Source organism: Idiotropiscis lumnitzeri, chromosome 14, assembly GCF_059441095.1.
Source record: "Idiotropiscis lumnitzeri isolate Australia: NSW breed Sydney's pygmy pipehorse chromosome 14, RoL_Ilum_1.0, whole genome shotgun sequence".
Lineage (NCBI taxonomy): Eukaryota > Metazoa > Chordata > Actinopteri > Syngnathiformes > Syngnathidae > Idiotropiscis > Idiotropiscis lumnitzeri.
Genome location: NC_142404.1, coordinates 9,406,495 through 9,424,961, shown reverse-complemented (window position 1 = coordinate 9,424,961; position 18,467 = coordinate 9,406,495). Strand labels below are relative to the sequence as shown.

Sequence of the window (18,467 nt, the reverse complement as noted above, 5' to 3'; positions counted from 1 at the left end):
TTTTGTTTTTTTACACATATACAAATCTTTTACTGTAAGTGTACAGTTTTCTTTTGTTGTAAACATCATTAAATCATTTTCAAGTGTTTTGACATGCGCTTATTTTGTTTTCTTTATGTAAAATGCTGACAGTCACCTGGAATAAGGTTCACAGAGAAATTACGTAAACAAGTCTGTGTGATGGTGCGATGCCCCACTTTGAGATTTGAGCCTACATTATTTCGAGACTACACTTGTTGGTCAAAACTCTCATAACTCAAATTATCTTTCCCCAATAAAATGAATGGAAATGCCAGCAATCTCCCGTTTAAAATGAAAATAGTACACTATAATATGTAATAAAAACATTGACTTAGTTTAATAGAAGATAAATGGATGTTTTGTTTTGGGGTTTTTGCTTCAATTCAATGGACCTTGTGCTGCACCTACGTTTGCGCGCCTTGGCCGCTTGAGGGCAGTACAATAGAATTACTGGCATGGGGCTGAAAACAACCACCTTGCAATTTGGTAAATTTCCTATCTTTTCACAACTCTATATTATCGGTCAAACCACTGGGAGACTGTTGTTTTATTTTCAGGTGGTGCAGGGTCGTCAAACCCCGGCTGGTTACGTGCACCTGCCGCAGTGGGCATCCCTCATGACTGAGGGCCCTCGTTTGTGTGGTAACAGCTGTTTTTTCAATAGGACAACGCTGCAGTTCACAATGCTCGCTTGATGGACTTCATCAGGGAAAATATCATCACTCTTTTGGACCATCCTGAATGTTCCCCTGATTTAAATCAAAGAGAACATTTGAGGATGGATGGCAAGGGAGGTTTATGAAGATGGCCATCAGTTCCGGATAGGTGAGGCCTTTTCGTGAAGCAGTCTTCACCACTTGGAGAAATGTCCCCACTAGCTTCATGGAAACACTCACATCAAGTATGCCCAAATGAATTTTTGAAGTGATTCACACCTGGGTTTGACATCTATGTCTAAGTAGAAATGCTACTGTCTTCCCCACCCTCAGAAATGAGTAAGGTTACAATATATATGTTTTATGGATCCAATCCATTCCGCTTTTGCTGTGACTCATCATTTGAATAACCATTATCGTATTTGATGGTTTAGTCATAAAATTTTCTTAAAAGTGTTGCACTTTGCTTTCATGAATTTGGGGATCAAATTCATTATATTAAAAATGCTAACAGTGATTGGCTGGGATTTCAGCATCCCATAGCTTTATAAATTATTCACTAAATGATTTATTGTGACCAAAAAAAAAAACTGTTTTAGATTTTTGACTAAACATTGTATAATAACACTGGTCTGCACCAGAAAGTGCTAGCAAGTTACTACTAGCTGAATTTAGCACTAGTGGACGTATACGTATATTTATGAAGTGCATGAATAAACTTCGTTTATAAGAAATACCTGGAAAAATTATGAGCAAAAGTCTATGTGCACTTTTTCATGAGATCCGTTATCTTCATTATGTAAGTAAATAGAAGTTGGCCTACTCGTCTACCCAACAATTCTTTAATATGCCTTACAACTGTACAAAAATCTGTCTTTTGCCCAAATACAGTTTTTTTTTTGCATAATAAAAAAACCGGGAACGTTTAGAGGGGAAAATAATATTTGGACTCTACTCCGAAACTGCCCTAGAAAATGGCTACTTTGTTTCCACATTTTTTATGCAGAGCAGTGATTGGTAAATCTGTAATACAATCTCAAATGAACACAATTATTTAATAATGGAAACTACGGTAAATTATGTAGAGTGACATGTTAATAATCAAATAAGAAACAGCCGCTTCTAGTCACGTGACTTCCGCGACCTTTTATAAGCAGGAGTCACATGATCCTGTTGTCAGCCTTTGGCCGTGCTCGATTAAGACCAAGTCAAGCAGCGCAAACTCCGCAGTCGACACCCGCTAACGCGACAGCTTTACTATTTTAGCTGGAATTTTGGGAGCAACAGCAGCGCTTTGTTGCTTTTCAATCCGTACCAAGGGCTTTTAACCGCGTTCCCGGGCTCAACTTGACACTAAAGTTAGCATTCAGACAGTTAGCATAGTAGCTGTTTTAGCTCAAGTTGTTGTCGTCGAGCTCTTTTTCGACCCCAATCTGACCCGCACCAACTGGGAGACAAACATGACGACCACCGGTGGTGTCCGGACGCTGTGGCTGACATTTACCCTCCATCTTATTTTAGGTATGTATTGATTTATTCGAGGTAAACAAAACGCATATTTGTCGACGTCACGAAAGGTCACAAACGTAACGCACGTGATCAATAAGTTTTATACAACATTGCCTTCAACAATGGACTTTTTTCAGTTTAAAGAAAGAACTACTGTTTACAAGAACAACACCAGACTAGCTGTTTTAGCCTAGTCACGTGTTGACTTACTTTTCATTAACTTGCCTCATTTTGTTTTCATGGCTATGATGTGATGTTTCAAACGTTTCGTAGGATACCGTAACTGATGTCACTAAGGAATAGTTGGAGGAAATACATTCTCTTTATTTTGCTTTTTGAAGCTACTGAAATCCCTATAGGGAAAATACTTGTCCACTAAAATTAGCAAATGAAGTCTTTTCAATAACTGGCAATGAGTCACATTTCTGCAACAATATTTTGGTCCCCACTTACCTTGCAAATGAGCTTTAATTCAGCAACACTGGAGGGTTTGCGCAAGAACAACCACTATATGGTCATGCCCCACCATTTCAAGCCGATTCAAGTCTGGAGATAGTCAAACATAGTTGTGGTTGTGTGAGCTTCTGGAGTTAGTTTCTTTGATACTTCAGGACATGGCTAACCACTGTGATGTCACCATGAACTGAAGTCTGCTCTATAAAATCCTGGGAGTGAATGTTCATTGGTTTATGGCGTCACGTTGTAGTTCGTTTGCGTTCTGCACTGAGAAGATGAACCGAAACATACCAACAAGTCAAGTTCTCATTGGCTTAAAATAGAGTAGTAGTAGTAGAGGCCTTCAGAAGATAACCTTTTCCTCTGGTGATTTTTTTTTTTTCAGCATTTTCCTCAAAATACAAGTTTTCTTAACCCCTGATGCATATTACTATTTTTTCGAAAGATGCATCTCCTTTTCTCAGAAGACTTTTTTTCGGACTGGAAAAAAATGTCACTTATAATATTGTTACTTTACAATTTCTAGACTGGTATTAAAAATGGATGAATAGGTTTGTGTAATATTCTGTACATATGGTGTGATGTGGTTCAAGGCATTGTAGCCATGCACCAGAGTTTGGCTACCGCGACGCCGCCCAGCACTGACGCACCACATAAGGAGCCCGGCAGACCGGAGACTGGGCACTACCAGGTGACCGGCACCAATGGCACTGTGTGCTTGCTGGCGTACATGGGCCTCCAGCTCAACATCAGCTTCAGCTCCGCCTCCTTAAACCAGGTGCTCCTACACACCCTTGTTTATCGCTCCATGGAAAATGCTCACCGGTCCAACTGCTTAACGGCCCATCTTTGTGCGTGTGCAGACAGTGCAGGATGTCGTCAACCTCAATCCCAACACCACAAAGGCTTCCGGGTCATGTGACACAGACAGCGCCATGTTGCAACTCTCGGCAGATGCCGATAAAACCAACCTGACCTTTTCCTTCTTTCTTGTAGGTTTCTCTAAGCTTACAAGTGCATAGTATGTATAATTGACTCACATCTCATTTCCCCCCCAGAACACTACATCCAATAAGTACCACTTGAGTCAAATTTCTCTGTCAGCATCCTGGCCAGACATGAAAGGTGAGTCTTCTGGCTACAACATTGGGTCCATCCTTGTAATATAAAGAAATGCCAGAAAGGAGCCATGTTTAAAATTGAGACAAAAAAAACACAAGTTGCGCTTCAATTTTGAATGCTTTAAGACATATTAGAAGCGGTATTGTTGAGCGGTCACTTGGTGGATTTTTCGTCCCCCCTCTTCCCTGAAAAATATTACATCGACAGTAGCAGAAGCTCAGGCTCACCAACCACATTTGTGGCTTTGCACACTTGTTTTGACTGTTTATCAAAATGATTTTGAATTGTCCAAATCTTAGGCTTTTAGACTCTCAACAGGAAGTACTCTGGTTTCTGCAATTCTCTCTAAAAGGAGACTGATTATCATTTCATATTCATTCAAAATGAGACATTTGCCAACATTTGATTTGACTTTTTTACACTAATCAACATTTTTGCCCGTTTTCCGATCTGTGACTGACCAAACCTGGAACTCAAAATTACATTATAATTAATATATGCAGTACTGTTTTTCATCAGGACTATTCTTTGCCTTGTTGTCCAAGTAGTAAATCTGTCCTGTATCCTGTATCAGAGCCCTTTATGGCACGTAACAGCAGCCTGGACTACCTTCGGGGAACCCTCGGCTTCTCGTACATGTGCCACGAGGAGCAGACTCTTGACGTGGTCCAGACCTTGTCCATCAACACCTTCCAATTGCAGGTGCAGCCGTTCGGCCTCACCCAGAACAAATTTGGCACAGGTAAACCATCTCATAGCTCATGACTGTTTTCCCCACAAGCATTTTGCCGCCCCCGATTTTTGCTTTAAAAAAAAGAAAATTAAATTCCCTCCCCACTCTCACAGCCGAGCAGTGCCAGCTGGTTGAAGACGACATGCTGATCGCAATTGTGGTCGGGGTGGCCTTGGCCGGCCTGGTCCTCATCGTGCTGGTTGCCTACCTCATCGGCAGGCGGAGGAGCCATGCAGGCTACCAGACCATCTGAAGTGGCATACGCTCGCATGTAACCGAAATCCTCCCTCTCCGTGATTAACCGATGTCATATTTAACACGCCACACACTCCCATATCCTTCCTTACTGCTGGAGGATGTGTATGATTGACGATGATATAATAAAAGGGATGTCATTAGATTTGGGGGGAAATATCTGGTAAGCAAAGGAAGAATCTTTATTGTGTTCTATTTATGAGTTTTGTAAAGGGAATTATGGAATTTCAGGGCACGTGTTGCTTTTGTTGGGTGGCAACCTATAGTGGTTTTGTTTACTTAAAAGACAATAACCGGTTTGTTGTGGTGAAGACGCTGTTTGTTTGGACTTTAACATTGTTACATTTACGTCCCTCACTAGGTACCTCAATGTTGCTTGCTGCTTGTTAGTCATGATTGTCAAGTCTCAGGAATGTTGTTGCATCTGTTACAAACTCTAATTTGAGGTTGGTTTATGAGAAGGTGATTTTCTGTGCAACCTTGCAAAAATGCCATGTTGGTTCCGATAATGATATGATTGTCAAAAGTCAGTTTAGCAGCTAAAACAGGCGACAGCACTGGCACGACTATCACTCTAAAGTTAGACTAGTTGAGCAAAAATCCTGGTTATGCTCCATTGCTAGAGTACTAATATTCCCCGTCATAGATTAAGCACATTTTGTCAAATACACACCAAGTTTAATCATATTGTGTTGAATCTATTTGTCATGCGTATTGCCCCTGGGCTAGGTCCCCTTTATTTGTATTTATAACTTTCTAACCTTAATTGTGTTTTGAAGGTTAACAAGTTGAACAAAAAAATACAAGCGGGACTAGACGGCAACCTTGAGGCACTCATCAAAACAAAATAGGTGGCGGACATTTGATGAATTAATGTGGCAAATTAATGCTCTATTAATCGAATACAACTCAGGATTTATGCTAGGATAACCGAACCTTAGTGTGGTTGTCAGTCTGGAGTTGAACTCTGTTAGATCCCCATTATCAACCCAAACAAAAAAAAACCACTCAAATCCCAATCCCTAAATCAAACGTGTTTTGTGGCTTTTGCCTCAAGGCTTCCCAGTGACCACTAATTTTATTGGTTAGCTTAACAATAAAACATTTTTAATAACATGGTGAATTTAACAATGCTGGGTTACGCCTCGTTTAACTGAGTGCTATTTCCGCCATTTTTGATGAAGCAAAATTTGTCACTCTTTGGATTTAATTTACTGTGGAGTGCCTCAAGGCTCCCCCCCAGGTCCAATTTAGATTTTTTTTGGTTGGCTTTTTAGCCTTCAACATTTGACACCGTTAAGTTAAGCAATAAAACCAGTTTCACTTGAGTGTTAATTTTCCCCATAATTTATAAAAGGAATTTTGGAAAATGCTTGCCCTCAACCACTCCTCCACCTTTAATATTTAGGGGTGCTCTTCTCGGTCCGCTAAGTAGCTTTCTTATCCTTCATTGTTTGAGTACCATACTTAAGTTAGCCCAGTTTAGCATAAATCCTGGGAAATCGGCATGTCCTTTTTCCTCACTTTGTTAGTGAAGATTAGTTTTCTGTTACACACCAACTTGTCCACTTTGTGCTGCACTCCCTTACATAATTCAAGTGGCCAAAATGCTTGCATCAGTGTTTTTTTCTTTTAAATCAGTGCCTTTCCTGCTGCAACATGTGAGGTAATGTTAACCCGGAGGTACTTGATCTTTCTTTCTCACTATCTTTGTACAGAGCCTTATGTAGAACATGCATCATTGTCAGTGCTGAGATTTGTTTGTTTACCATTTAGTTTACTGTCCCTCATCTGGAGCCCCCATTGGTGTTGGTTTTAATGGATTGTTTGAAATGTTTTCTAAATGGTCAATAAAAGTGATTTGAAAGTTGGTCTTTTAGTTTTCTTTGACTTGGATTTAAATTGGCTTGTGAATGTCTTCCATTTACATGCTTGGGCTACAAATAACCTTACTCTGTATAGTACCGACTTGAAGTACAATTTCAGTTAGAAATTAAGTGAAATACATACCTCACTATCTTAGATGTGCTGCAGTGGCCTTTTTTCCCCCCTCGTGAAATAGAAACTCGAATTTAAAGGAAGTGGAGACAGTTGATGAAATGATATTTTTAAATCCTCTATCCTACATTCAACTGCATACATTGCAAAGAAGATATTAAAGGAGGACAAGATCCAAGAGGCCCATTTTTCACTAACAAGCTCAGTCTATATTTTTTATCAGGAAACTGAATTTTTTTTCTTTTTATCAATTTCAGAGAAATTAGGAAATAAGGGAGTACTTAAATGTCTACTTTTAATGAAGAACATGGCCTCATATTGTGACTTGCTGCATTCCTACCGTGGACGACTCACAAATGCGTGTGGCGATCTGGAGACTGTGTGTGTGGCTCCGTAGCTTTAATTTAGGTAATAATTCATGAATGCCCAAGCAAAGAGACAAATACCTCCATAGAAGTCCAGGTGCCTTCAATGCCACCCTCAAAACATATTTCCAGTAAATTACAACAGTTTTCCATCAAATGTTGAAATTAGGCTTGACTGATACTCAATAAACAAACATGTTCCACAGTCTCTGCTTTGCTGCAGTACCCCGTTTTCTTGCAGCCCACACTCTTTAATAATTGTTACTAAAATGTAGGAGGCCTTCATTCTCTGTCATTTGTTGGCTTGTTTCATTCTGTGTCATGCCCTTAAGGCACCGTGGTTGCAATCAGTCTGGATTCTTCTTCCTCTATTGACTGCCGGCATTTGTCCCGCAGTTGATCGATGGTTGCCATAGAAAGGCTGCCTGGTTCTGCAAATATTTTCTGCAAAACCACAATGAGGAAAATTGGTTTCTTGTCTAATTGATGCAAACTCGAGGTAGGTCAGGCACCTGCATGAAGGTGTGGCAGTCCAGCGTGAAAACTCCGCGGGTTATCCACTTGAAGCAGTGGCACACATCCGTCAGAGAGCGGGCCCTCAAGATTTCCGGCTGGTGGTGTCGGATGAGAGTCAAGGCCACCCGGAAAAGCACCTTGGAGCCTTCATAGAAGAGACAGTCCCACACACGAAGGACGGTCTGAAAGTACAACAGCACTTGGAGAGAACACTTTTTTGCTTTTAGCACTCTAAAATATTGCACTTTACCCAAACAGAGTAATTACATAATATAATATAAAGATTTAAACCGTTGGTGCATCGTGAATTGATGCGGTAATTAAATTCAATGTGCTGTTCCTTCTGATGTGCCAGCTATGGCCACCAGGAGGCAGTGTACTACGACAGTTATGCAGACATGAATGAAAAAGGAAATATGTAACAGCTCAATTAGTATGGGGAATTTGATTGTGGAAAAAAAGTAGGAAATTTATCGTGAAAAGTGTCAAATCTGCGGAATTGAATTTGGAAACTATTTCTCAAGATTTTGTGAATGAGTAGAACTGTAAGTGTGCGAGAAAAATGGCTGATTCACGAATCAGGTGAAATGTTCAAGTTGGAATGGTTTGAATCGGTCGAGAAATCCGGAAGGTTTCAATCAGTTGAAAATTGGTGTAATAATGTATTTGTGTGTTTAGAACAGGGGTCTCCAAATTCGGTCCCCGAGAGCTCATATCCTGCATGTTTCAGATGCTTCCCTCCTCTAACACACCTGATTCAAATTATCAGGACCATTATCAGGCTTCTGCAAAGCGTTCTGATGAGCTGATCATTTGAATAAAGTGTGTTTATTGTTGGTGACCCTGGGTGTAAAATACGGTGAATGCGCACATATGAGTATAAACATATCCATCAAGCTCTTTCGGTCACCTCAACGGGGAGAATGTCGACGTAAAGACAAATGAACCATCGGGACACCACCACGCTCCATATGCCGGGATAGTGGGCCATCAGCTGACCCACTGCAGGAGCTTTAACCTTCACCAGCTCCTCGAGAACCTCCTGGTCCGTCCTGAGGCCCAGCATGGCCGGGCTGTAGTAGTCTTGGTCAAAAAGCACTTCATTAGTCTTATGTGAAATGTATGGCAATGTTTGTTTAGCGACTCTAAATTGTCCATTGGTCTGAATTTGAGAAGTAATTCCTATTAAGGACCTGACCGATTAATCCGATTTAATTGGCCTGTACACATAACAACACAAGAGAATGACATTGAAACACACACAACATCCTCCCCAAAATATATTTTTGGCATTTCTTTTTCTCTGTTGTAATGCCAAACAAATACTAAAGAAAAATATGTTGTAAAACAGTCAAATGTTCTGTTGGGCAACTCCTTTCCTCCTCCTTGTTATACATGTCTCCCTCGCTCAACACACCTGATTAAAATGATCAGGATCGTTATCACGCTTTTGAAGAGCTTGCTGATCATTTGAATCGGGTGTATTGGAGGAGAGATACTTTCAAAACATGCAGGAAAGCTGCCCTCAAGGAGTGGTGAACCCCTTCTTTAAGTGATAAGTAACCCATGAAAAAGTGATTTTATTAATTCTATATTTTTTAATTAACCAGGCAAATCAGTTATCTGAATTGTGTTCTGCCAAACAATTGGTTTCGGCCATTTTCTAGGTCCAGTGTGTCCTCTCACCCCTCTTGCCCCAGGTCAGCTGAGAAAGAATCGAGGGCTATAGCTGTTTAATGACACTGAAATCAAATCCTACCAGGTAGTATTGTTCCGAGCAGTGCGTCCATAAGCCAGAAAGCTTTCTCTTCATCTTTGGTGACGATGATGATGTAGCCTGCGATAAAGTTCATTTCCTGGAATGAATGGAGACAGTGATGAAGTCAACTGTTGAGGTGAGTAGTTGTATGTTTTAGTTTTACATACTAACATTTACATACTAAAATGACACAAGTATAAGCTTTTTAATTTTTTTTTGCTTCTAATCAGTGGACATTGCGCTACTCATTTGTTTGTGCATACAAATCAATGTACACGTTTGAAGATTTTTGCCACACATGTGTGACTGTGGTTACAGATCCGGATTCTTTTTAGACATTTGTGAATTGAAATACACATTTCGAAATGTTTTTGCTACAATAGTGCCGCCATAACCTTGGCCACTTGGGGGCAATATAAGACAGAGTTATTACACTATTCGTTCGCCCGCCTGTTGTTTTATTTAGTTTGAGTTAAAGTTGAGTTGCGTTCACTACCACCATACAGCACTCAATATTTTTGCTCGAAGATTAACAAAAAAATCCCACATGCATTATAATTCAAGACAACAACCGAATAGCTAATTTTGGGGATCTTCACCTGACAATAGCCCACAGCCTTATTATGGTGTCCATAAGCCACCAGCACGTTGAACAGCGCCCTCTGTAGGCTGGGCTTTGACTCACTTTGGGAAAAAACGTTATCAGGAAAAGTCCTGTGGATGTCTAGTCAGGAAAAAAACAGACAAATGCATGAGAGTATGGTTGGGTTTAGTGTACTGGGGGGAACGCAGATAGTGTTGCACCTAAGCGGATGCTCTCCTTCAGCCTGGTGTCGTGCTGCAGGGCCCCAAGGGACTGGTAGTAGCCTGGGTTCCTCTCCAGCTGATTCTGGGCACCGCTGGTCGCCATCCACACTTTGGCCCGCAGGTCGCTGGGCACGCCTTTACGCACGAACCTCTTCACTTAGCAAATAAAAATACACTGATCACAAAATATTGACATTGCAACATAATGTGATGGTACGCCAACAGAAAGTGATATAAAATATTGATATCACAAAATATTGCAATATTATCTCAGTACGGTATAGATATAATCAAACATCAGTTCTGGGGGTTGTACAAAATATTGATATCGCAGTATATATAATTTTATTTTGCACAGCACAGTACCCGTATGTCACTGTCACTCTGATTATCAATTTTCCAAAAGCTACCCAAAATGAAAAAAAAATCCAAATATTTTAAAATATATATATTTTTTTGTACAGATGCTAAAAAGTTTGTGTATTCTGGCATAGTGCCGGGTCCAATTTGTCCCATGCCTGCTGTTTTTATTCAGCCGGAACTGGAGATTTAAGATTGATGGAATTATGAACGGTTCCAAATAAAAGTCTGTGTTAGCACAAAAGCTTCAGGCTTCTACTAGAAAGCAAAATGTTACAACAAGCCTTCTAGAACATCTGAATATTTTGGGTTTAATCATTATTTCAGTTGTTTATTTTTACTTTCCTCCATGAAAGGTTTTTAAAAAAATCTATTCCTTCATTCAGGTCAGGTTATATGTCACTTTAATGTTTTTGACTTTTTTATAACCACTGTCTTGCTCCTTTATTGACATGACTGTTTCTTGTTTAGGTACCGGTTAGGTCCTTCTTCACATGTGGTTTGTTTTGAAGGAGCTTGGACCATCTCATGGACCTTCTGCTCAGAACACCTTCATACTTGCTCATGACTTGTTTGCAGGCCGCCACGTGGTCGCGCCCCTGCGAGAAGCCGTACGGGTCGGTGCTGCTGAGGGAAAGCCCAAGAGGGAAGTAGAACAGATGAAAACAGAAAAGAGAGGAAAAAGATGGCTCAGCGTTATTATGCACTCTTCTTTCTATTGTCCCGATGACGGACGCAAACTGGAGCTTCCTCTGACTTGGGTTTCTCTTGCCAGTGGATCATATGGCCTGACTAGGAGGCCACTACGTTTTAAGTTACAACAAGTCAGTATTAGCATTCAGACTTGAAGAGCTTCAACATACTCAGGTATTAACCATTGCAGGACAAAAACATGATTTTAGTTTAAACAAATGTTGTAGCTTTAAGCTAAATTGGGCATAAATCTTACAAAGGGTGCTGTTAAGTACTGTCGGGCCAACAGATGACTAAGATTTCAAATCCATGCTTCCGGCCACAAAGAGCCCCCGTTCTCCAAGTTGGACACCCCATCTTAAAGTAAAAAATTACCTGTCACTACTTCCTTTCATGTCTTCCGCCATTCCATGCAGTCAGTCTACAAGGCAGACTGTGAATTAAAGGACATCGTTGTTTCCTTGGGAGAGGTCGCGTTCCCTGTGGAGGTAAATAACAAAGTTGCCTGCCTGCCCGGTTGGCGGCTTTGTCGTGTCTCAACTTACAGCAGAGGGAATGGTTGTAAGTAGACACGCAAGAAAATGCAAATGAGATACAAACATTACACTGAAGTGGATTTGAAAATAGCTTTGAAAAATTCTCATCAATTTTGATTTTTTTTTTTTTTACTAGAAAAGCTATACCCACCATTTTTTAGGAGGCGGGGGGGGTGAATAAATGTTTAAACTGCATGTTACAGTGGCATATATTAAACATTCGTACATTTTTCGATTAGTCATACTGTTTTCATACAGGTCACTAGAGTGGAACTTGGAGAGCTGTTTTTTTTTTTTTTTAAAACATTACTTGTTTGAAAAGCACGGATAGGATAAGAGGAGCTAAATCAATATATTATGGAAAAACTCATGCTTTTATTGACCTTTAAATGGAACAATATACTGTACTTACATGAATGTTCATTCGTCTCCACCTCTAACAATATTGAACAGAAACAAATGTATTGATAAGGCTTGTTTATAATTCATTTTGCGCTGTAGCTTTAGAATAGCTCCGAACTGCTTCAGGGATGCCTAAAAGTATCAAGAACACTTCTCAGGTTCAATTCATTCATTAACGGGCCTTGATTGTTCTGAACAGGCAACTCGAGAGTGAATCGATTGTTACCTGTCAAGAGGGGCTCCATTTTGCCCTAATCTATTCGAGACATGACTAATCGATCCCGAAATGCCATCCCGACTCCGAGCGGTTACGACAAAACTTTCCTTGGTGAAATGAAATCCGAACAAAGCATAGCTGTGACGCTGCGTGTTTTTTTTTTTGGTTTTGGTGGACGTTTCACAGCAAGTAGCAACATTGAAGATGCGATCACAGCCTCAAGGCGACGCACTATACTGACATCAAACCCGTGAGACATCTTTTAAAGAGTACATAAAAGAATGCTTTATAAACAGGATCATATTTATATTAATCTTCATATAATTCTCTTTTGTAAATAGATACAGTATGTACGGTCAAGTTGTGGTGCTGGTGTCGTGAGCACTCATTTGTCCTCTCTTTTTTTCCCGTCCATTCGCGCTCGTCTCCCCGTTGCGTCAGCGTCCATCCCGCAGCAGTGTTCGCTCGCAGGGTTCTGAGGATCCGGCAGGAGGAGCCCGGCTTGTTCCGGCAATGTTCCTCCTCCGCACTCTCCTCCAAGTGCTGCTGTTGGCCACCATTTTTTAAATTAAAAAGAATAATCCACCTTCAAAAAAATTCCAATGAAGTCTCTGAAAAAGAAATACTCTCCTTTCCGGGTCTTTGTTTTTTTGTGTGTGTTTTTAGAGAGTTTTATGTTTTGTTCCTGTTACGATCGGTCGAGCAAATTCCACAAAGTCGTCTATAAGCACTGGCCACGCCCCTAAAGGAAAAAACAAAACAAAACATGGATCAGATATAGTAAAAACTAGTCACCTGATTTTATGTCAAATTACCACGATACCTTGACTTATAAGTGACATTTGTTCAAAACCACAATTTTGTTGCGCAGCAATGCATTGGAACATATCATACAAGAGAATGCAAAGAAAGACACTTTTTTAAGTAAGCAATGGCTAGCCAATTCTGAAAAAAAATAATCACAAATATTTTTATTGATATTAAAAACTATTAATAAACAAGATTTGTCATTGATTTAAAACAAATTTTGAACTATCAAAACTCTAAATATAACTTAAAAGAACCAGAAAAGAAATTAGTAACAATGTAAAATGACATATTGTATCAGATGGATAAATGGATAGAATAAAAATAATAATAATGATACTGGCTGTGCATGCAGTAGTTCTCTTTCTATATTTCCTTTCCACTTCAAGCATATCCAAAGCTCGCTCATAACTGAAATTTTGGCGTGCAACACAAAGCAAAAAAAAAAAAAAAAATAGAAAAACAACCAACTGCTCATAACACAAAAAACTTATAAGTTGGGGTACTCATAAGTCAAGGTAACTGTGTAGTGGGAAAGAATTACTGAATGAGCCAAAAAATTCCAAAGACAAAATCTCAGAGGAACTATTCTAAGCACTTTTTTTCTTCTTCAAGCAACCCCTCAATTTTTATTATTATTATTTTTTGCCTCTTGACTATTTTGGGTTTTCAACTCTTACCTTCCTCATCATAGTTGGACAAGTCATCCGCGATCATGTTACCAAAGTCCAACAGCAGGTTCCAAGTGTCTTTTGGGATGGAGCGTTTATGGTGCTCCTGAAATGACCCGTTGCCAAGATATGCTTATTATTTATTGTGCTTGAACATCGCTGCTTCTGTAGGTTTTGACTCACCAAAAGAAATCTGTTCCAAAGGTCGAGGAACTTAAATCTTCCTAACAGAACCAAATTCCAGTAAGCTACGGCCATCTCCAAGTCTGTAGGGGGAAAAAAAAGTAAAAGTCATCACGTATCTGAGGTTTGCTGTTTCAAAATGCTATACTAAAATACAGTTGACCTTTCAACATTTACAATTTCAAAATTTTCAATTTGATTTAATTGTTCATTTTAATTAGTAAATTATTATTTATTAGTAAATTAATTAGTCCAAAGTTAAATATTTTTCCAGTATAATTTCGAGTATATTTCCATAACATGGTAAATTTATTGTTATACAAATAAAATTATGGCACATAGACATTTTCCTCATTATTTACAATTTAACTAAAATTAGTTTTCTGCCCTTAAATATTATCTTTCACAAAAGTGATTTTTTTTCTGTCATAAACTAACACTTGTGAAAGCCAATTTTGCATCCTAATTTATTACCAGTCGTAAAATTACAACCTATCATCATGAATTACCACTCTCAATTTCTAGTAATATTTCCAATCTTGTAAAAAAAAAATTGCCCATAATTTCCAACTTCCCAAGACTGACTTTATTCTCGTAACTTGACTTTATTAATAATACTCTATGAGTAGGATTTTTTTTTCCTACTGCGCCCTAAATCCCCCCCTCTGTATGTTTACTCTTTGGCAAACATTGAGTGATTCTCCTTACCTAAACCCTTCTGACCAGGATTTTTGGCAAAGTTAAAGGTGAACTGGTAGAAATCCTTGAACTTGCCGCTGTCTTTCAGCTCCTGTTCGAGTCTTGGCAAAAGGGCCTTGAGCTTGTCAGTGCTGTCGCACCTACAAGGCGGGAGGCCAAGAACATGAATTTCTTGGTTCAATTACAACATGACAGCATTGCTGATAAACAAATTTAACTACGATACATGAGCCACTTGCTGCTTTAGTTCTACATACATTACATACACATGGAACTTCTTTCCCACATAACGCCTTACCCGAGTTCCGTCATTCCGTCCAGGAACTCCTTCTTGGAGAACTCGCACTGAGTGGCGGCCCGAAACTTCCACGCCACCACCAGAACGCTGATGCTGGCCGGATCCAGCACCAGGTCGTCACAAAACTGCTGGATGCCCTCGATGCCGATCTTGTTCTCATCCTGGGGATCTGTATGGGTATGTACAGTAGAACGAGTTATCTTGTGGAAATGTGCTATTCATCAGTGATTCTGCCTTCTTTTTAAGAACTCCTAGGTACTAGTAAACATCTAAACAATGTGAATTGAATTTATTTTTAATGAAAGCCCATGTTGGATTTTTTTTTTTTTTGCACAAATAAATGTGATAGAAATTATAAAATGTGATTTTTTTTCCCCAAGGTCCACTGTCCATGCATTTTAACAAACATAAAATTCATCTTTATTAAAATAAGTACCAGATGTGCAATATTATAAACTAGTATTTTTGTTTTATTGGTGTGATTTATGCTAAAATTAAGGCAAATGAACCACGAAATAATACAAAAGAAAGGTTATTTATCAACGGTATTTCAATTAAAGTTGTTGACTAAACACTTTAACTTGCAGCTGTCTAAGTGTTCATGGCAACAAAATTCTACCAAACAAGAAGAGCATGAACATAAATCAGTAAATCAAAAATCCGATTCCAACAATAATACAGACAAATCCCATGGCAACTACACACCATCCCATTTTGCCGTTGAGTTACTCTATACCACCGAATGGGAATCTCCTGATCTGATTAAGCAATCAGTAATCGGGGCCCATTAAGTGATTTTCAGGTGATCGGGTTTAAAAATCGGTGTTCCAAATTTCATGAATTTCAAAGGTTGCAAAGTGGTCACTTTAATAATCCAAATATATAAAGAGCTTGTCAACTTGAACAGTAATAAATTAATTTTAGATAACGCAATGTTTTGTTTCGTTTTTGTCTTAATGAATTGCCGAGCTATCGCAACGGGACTCGTTATTGGCAGATACTAAAAACCAAACACTCAGACTTGCGTGCCAAAAAAAGTGTGATCAAGGCATCCCTACCACGTACCTTTGTAGCGGTTGAAGAGTTGCTCCAGCTTCTTGCGGTCAACGGACGTCTTCATGGACTCCTTGCAGTAGAGGTCCGGGTTCTGGAAGTAGTTGTCGGTGGCCACCTCCAGCTTCCAGTCATTCTGCGTGAGGCAGTAGACGGCCGTCTTCTCACCCGCCTGCGTGAAGGACATGAACTGCCGCACCTTGTCCCTCTGCGACGATTTCAACTTGTGCTGCGCGGGCAACAGGGCAAACGGGCGGTCAGCGGCGAGCAGACCCCAGAGCGCCCAGACCAGGTAAAAACAGAACAGCGCGCAGAGACACACCAGCGCGCACAGTACCGCGTCCACAGGCATTCAGGACACATGGGGGGACTGAGACCTAGTCCTCGGCAACACTTAGGATGGTCCCAAGTGTGAGCCCTCACATGACTCATGTAATAGGAGCTACCCTGACTACTTGTAGGGACTTTAACAACAACTCCCCTGAGGTGGTATTTGTTTTTGGCTCAGCTCTGAGGCCCACGAGCCGTAGGTTGCCTACCTTCGTGCTACGCTTTTAACAACGCCCATCATGTTTTGAGTAAAGTGACAGTAGACTGTCATAAGCACTATGACGTTATAGCAAGCTGTGTAATACGGGAGTATAACAAAGGAACAGCAATAGCGGTGTGGTGGGAATGGAAATCGCCGGGTTAGCATTGGCGAGCTACTTTCTAGACGCTTCGGTGTGTTACTAACCTTAATAACACGCGTGTTATGGTGTCAGTGAGCTATCGCGTCATACTTCGGGGTTCGTAACTACGGCGGCCGAGCTTGTGTTATGTTAACATGCTTGACAAACAGTGGGACGTTGCGGCAGGCTGCGTTGCTAGCTAGCTGCTGCAGCCCCAAAAATATCAACTGACCTGCCGTTGAGAAACAGCAAGACAAACGACACTCGATGCTCAACGTGGAGTAAGGACGCGACACGAGCATTAAAAGAAAAGCGACACAGGGCCACGCGCGTAGAAAGACGGCGCGGCGGCGAGGGAGACGAGAGGGGATTGTGTTTATTTTGGTTACCTACCATTTTCACAATTCACACCCGCTAGTTGACCAGTTTGGGAGCCGCTCAGTGTGCGCATGCGCGGAAGTCGACAAACAGAGGGCGCAACTTTATGAATTCTCATATCGTTGACAGTATTTTGTTGTTGTTGCGTAACTTGGTAAACACGTTAGAATTTCAATACGAAACACCTCAAATTAACTTATTTTTTAACTTGTATTTTTACCCATATGTATGGGGCCACATGTCCTTAAAGCAATGATTCTCTCTTCAATTATTACATTTTGAGCCCCCCCAACTGGCCAGCGCGAATATATAATTTTCTATAAAACTGTTTTAAGTACGAATCTCTATAGTATTGCATCCTAAATAGCATTTAAAAGGAAATATAGATCATCCTGCGACAAAGATGAACTTTATTAACTTTTTTTCAAAATATTTAGATAAAAATAAATCGGAGCGCCACTACCTAATGTAGTGGATGTGCTCTTACACTTTATTCATGTATGTAAAAAATAAAAGCTGCTATCACTAAATGCCTAACCACGCACACGCCCATGCAGTAGGCAACAATGTCGTGCTTTCATGGCAAACATGACATTTTCTGGGTTACCCCAAACTTTGAACAATAAGCAGTGGTCCTCAAGCCATTTTCTGTCACGGATCGGTTTCCGGTCCTTCACACATCAGACCAGTACCGGATCGTGGACGTATGGTTGGGGACAATTCAGTAATGGCTTCATCTGCCTTCATCAAATTATCTACATATTAATGTACTACTACTAAAATTACAACAATACAATAAATGGATGGTTGTTTGTCTATGTGTGCCCTGCGATTGGCTGGCAACCAGTTCAGGGTGTACATCGCCTACTGCCCGAAGACAGCTGGGATACGCCCGTAACCCTCCTGAGGAGAAGCGGCTCAGATAATGGATAGATATTAATAGATATTTATGAGTGCTGTATCTAAATTAGGAAATGAAAAACTAGGCTCCCATACAAATAATAATATGATGTTTAACACATTTAAAAGCCCAATTTACAGAACAATCCTGCAGTTAATAATCAAATGAGCTGTAGCACTTCATCCCTGTTCAGCAAATTTTGCTGCTCGCTGATTCAGATTAGCTTTATCTGCATGAATGCACTCCCCAACAAGTGTGGAAGCCACACAAAAATATTGCTGATATGGACTATCTGCCACTGCCAGCCTTCCTTCATCTTTTTTTGTGTTACAATGAACGGACGTCAAAAGTATCATTACATGACGACACGGCAGGACTTATGTGCCTCAAATAGTGTCGCA

The 18,467-nt window shown here is 40.2% G+C and overlaps 3 protein-coding genes across 5 annotated transcripts; 1 reads left to right on the top strand and 2 right to left on the bottom strand.

Moving 5' to 3' along the window:
- Positions 1 to 1,835: 1,835 nt before the first annotated feature.
- On the top strand, positions 1,836 to 4,828 carry lamp1b (lysosomal associated membrane protein 1b). Its single transcript, XM_088315525.1, has 6 exons — positions 1,836 to 2,198; positions 3,236 to 3,420; positions 3,506 to 3,634; positions 3,701 to 3,767; positions 4,339 to 4,506; positions 4,611 to 4,828. Exons 1-6 carry the CDS (start codon positions 2,138 to 2,140, stop codon positions 4,748 to 4,750), a joined length of 750 nt encoding a protein of 249 aa, XP_088171651.1. The 5' UTR covers positions 1,836 to 2,137; the 3' UTR covers positions 4,751 to 4,828.
- A 2,596-nt stretch (positions 4,829 to 7,424) lies between these two features.
- On the bottom strand, positions 7,425 to 11,657 carry LOC148323360 (growth hormone-regulated TBC protein 1-A-like). Its single transcript, XM_088315669.1, has 8 exons — positions 11,626 to 11,657; positions 11,033 to 11,184; positions 10,195 to 10,353; positions 9,990 to 10,114; positions 9,391 to 9,487; positions 8,542 to 8,714; positions 7,628 to 7,813; positions 7,425 to 7,559 (listed from the first exon to the last, which is right to left on the bottom strand). The coding sequence occupies exons 1-8, from the start codon at positions 11,655 to 11,657 to the stop codon at positions 7,443 to 7,445; spliced, it is 1,041 nt and encodes a 346-aa protein (XP_088171795.1). The 3' UTR covers positions 7,425 to 7,442.
- A 484-nt stretch (positions 11,658 to 12,141) lies between these two features.
- dcun1d2a (DCN1, defective in cullin neddylation 1, domain containing 2a) lies at positions 12,142 to 17,268 on the bottom strand. Of its 3 annotated transcripts, none has more exons than XM_088315036.1 (7): positions 17,181 to 17,268; positions 16,129 to 16,345; positions 15,064 to 15,232; positions 14,775 to 14,905; positions 14,067 to 14,149; positions 13,893 to 13,989; positions 12,142 to 13,147 (listed from the first exon to the last, which is right to left on the bottom strand). In XM_088315036.1, exons 1-7 carry the CDS (start codon positions 17,181 to 17,183, stop codon positions 13,068 to 13,070), a joined length of 780 nt encoding a protein of 259 aa, XP_088171162.1. In that variant the 5' UTR covers positions 17,184 to 17,268; the 3' UTR covers positions 12,142 to 13,067. The 3 variants fall into 3 exon arrangements, with proteins under 3 accessions (XP_088171162.1, XP_088171163.1, XP_088171161.1); XM_088315037.1 differs by lacking the exon at positions 17,181 to 17,268 and adding an exon at positions 17,020 to 17,165; XM_088315035.1 differs by lacking the exon at positions 17,181 to 17,268 and having other exon boundaries at positions 16,129 to 17,001.
- Between the last annotated feature and the right edge of the window lie 1,199 nt (positions 17,269 to 18,467).

Excerpts from the sequence above, each read along its gene's own strand:
- lamp1b (XM_088315525.1), top strand. The coding sequence starts at position 2,138 with ATGACGACCACCGGTGGTGTCCGGACGCTGTGGCTGACATTTACCCTC. Across the intron at positions 2,199-3,235 it reads TACCCTCCATCTTATTTTAG|GCATTGTAGCCATGCACCAG; the intron begins GTATGTATTGAT and ends ATGTGGTTCAAG. Across the intron at positions 3,635-3,700 it reads TGACCTTTTCCTTCTTTCTT|AACACTACATCCAATAAGTA; the intron begins GTAGGTTTCTCT and ends TTTCCCCCCCAG.
- LOC148323360 (XM_088315669.1), bottom strand. The coding sequence starts at position 11,657 with ATGGCGGAAGACATGAAAGGAAGTAGTGACAG. Across the intron at positions 7,814-8,541 it reads TCGACATTCTCCCCGTTGAG|ACCGTCCTTCGTGTGTGGGA; the intron begins GTGACCGAAAGA and ends TTGTACTTTCAG. Across the intron at positions 7,560-7,627 it reads ACTGCCACACCTTCATGCAG|AAAATATTTGCAGAACCAGG; the intron begins GTGCCTGACCTA and ends GTGGTTTTGCAG.
- dcun1d2a (XM_088315035.1), bottom strand. The coding sequence starts at position 16,468 with ATGCCTGTGGACGCGGTACTGTGCGCGCTGGTGTGTCTCTGCGCGCTG. Across the intron at positions 14,906-15,063 it reads GACGGAATGACGGAACTCGG|GTGCGACAGCACTGACAAGC; the intron begins GTAAGGCGTTAT and ends CCCGCCTTGTAG. Across the intron at positions 14,150-14,774 it reads TCCTGGTCAGAAGGGTTTAG|ACTTGGAGATGGCCGTAGCT; the intron begins GTAAGGAGAATC and ends TTCCCCCTACAG.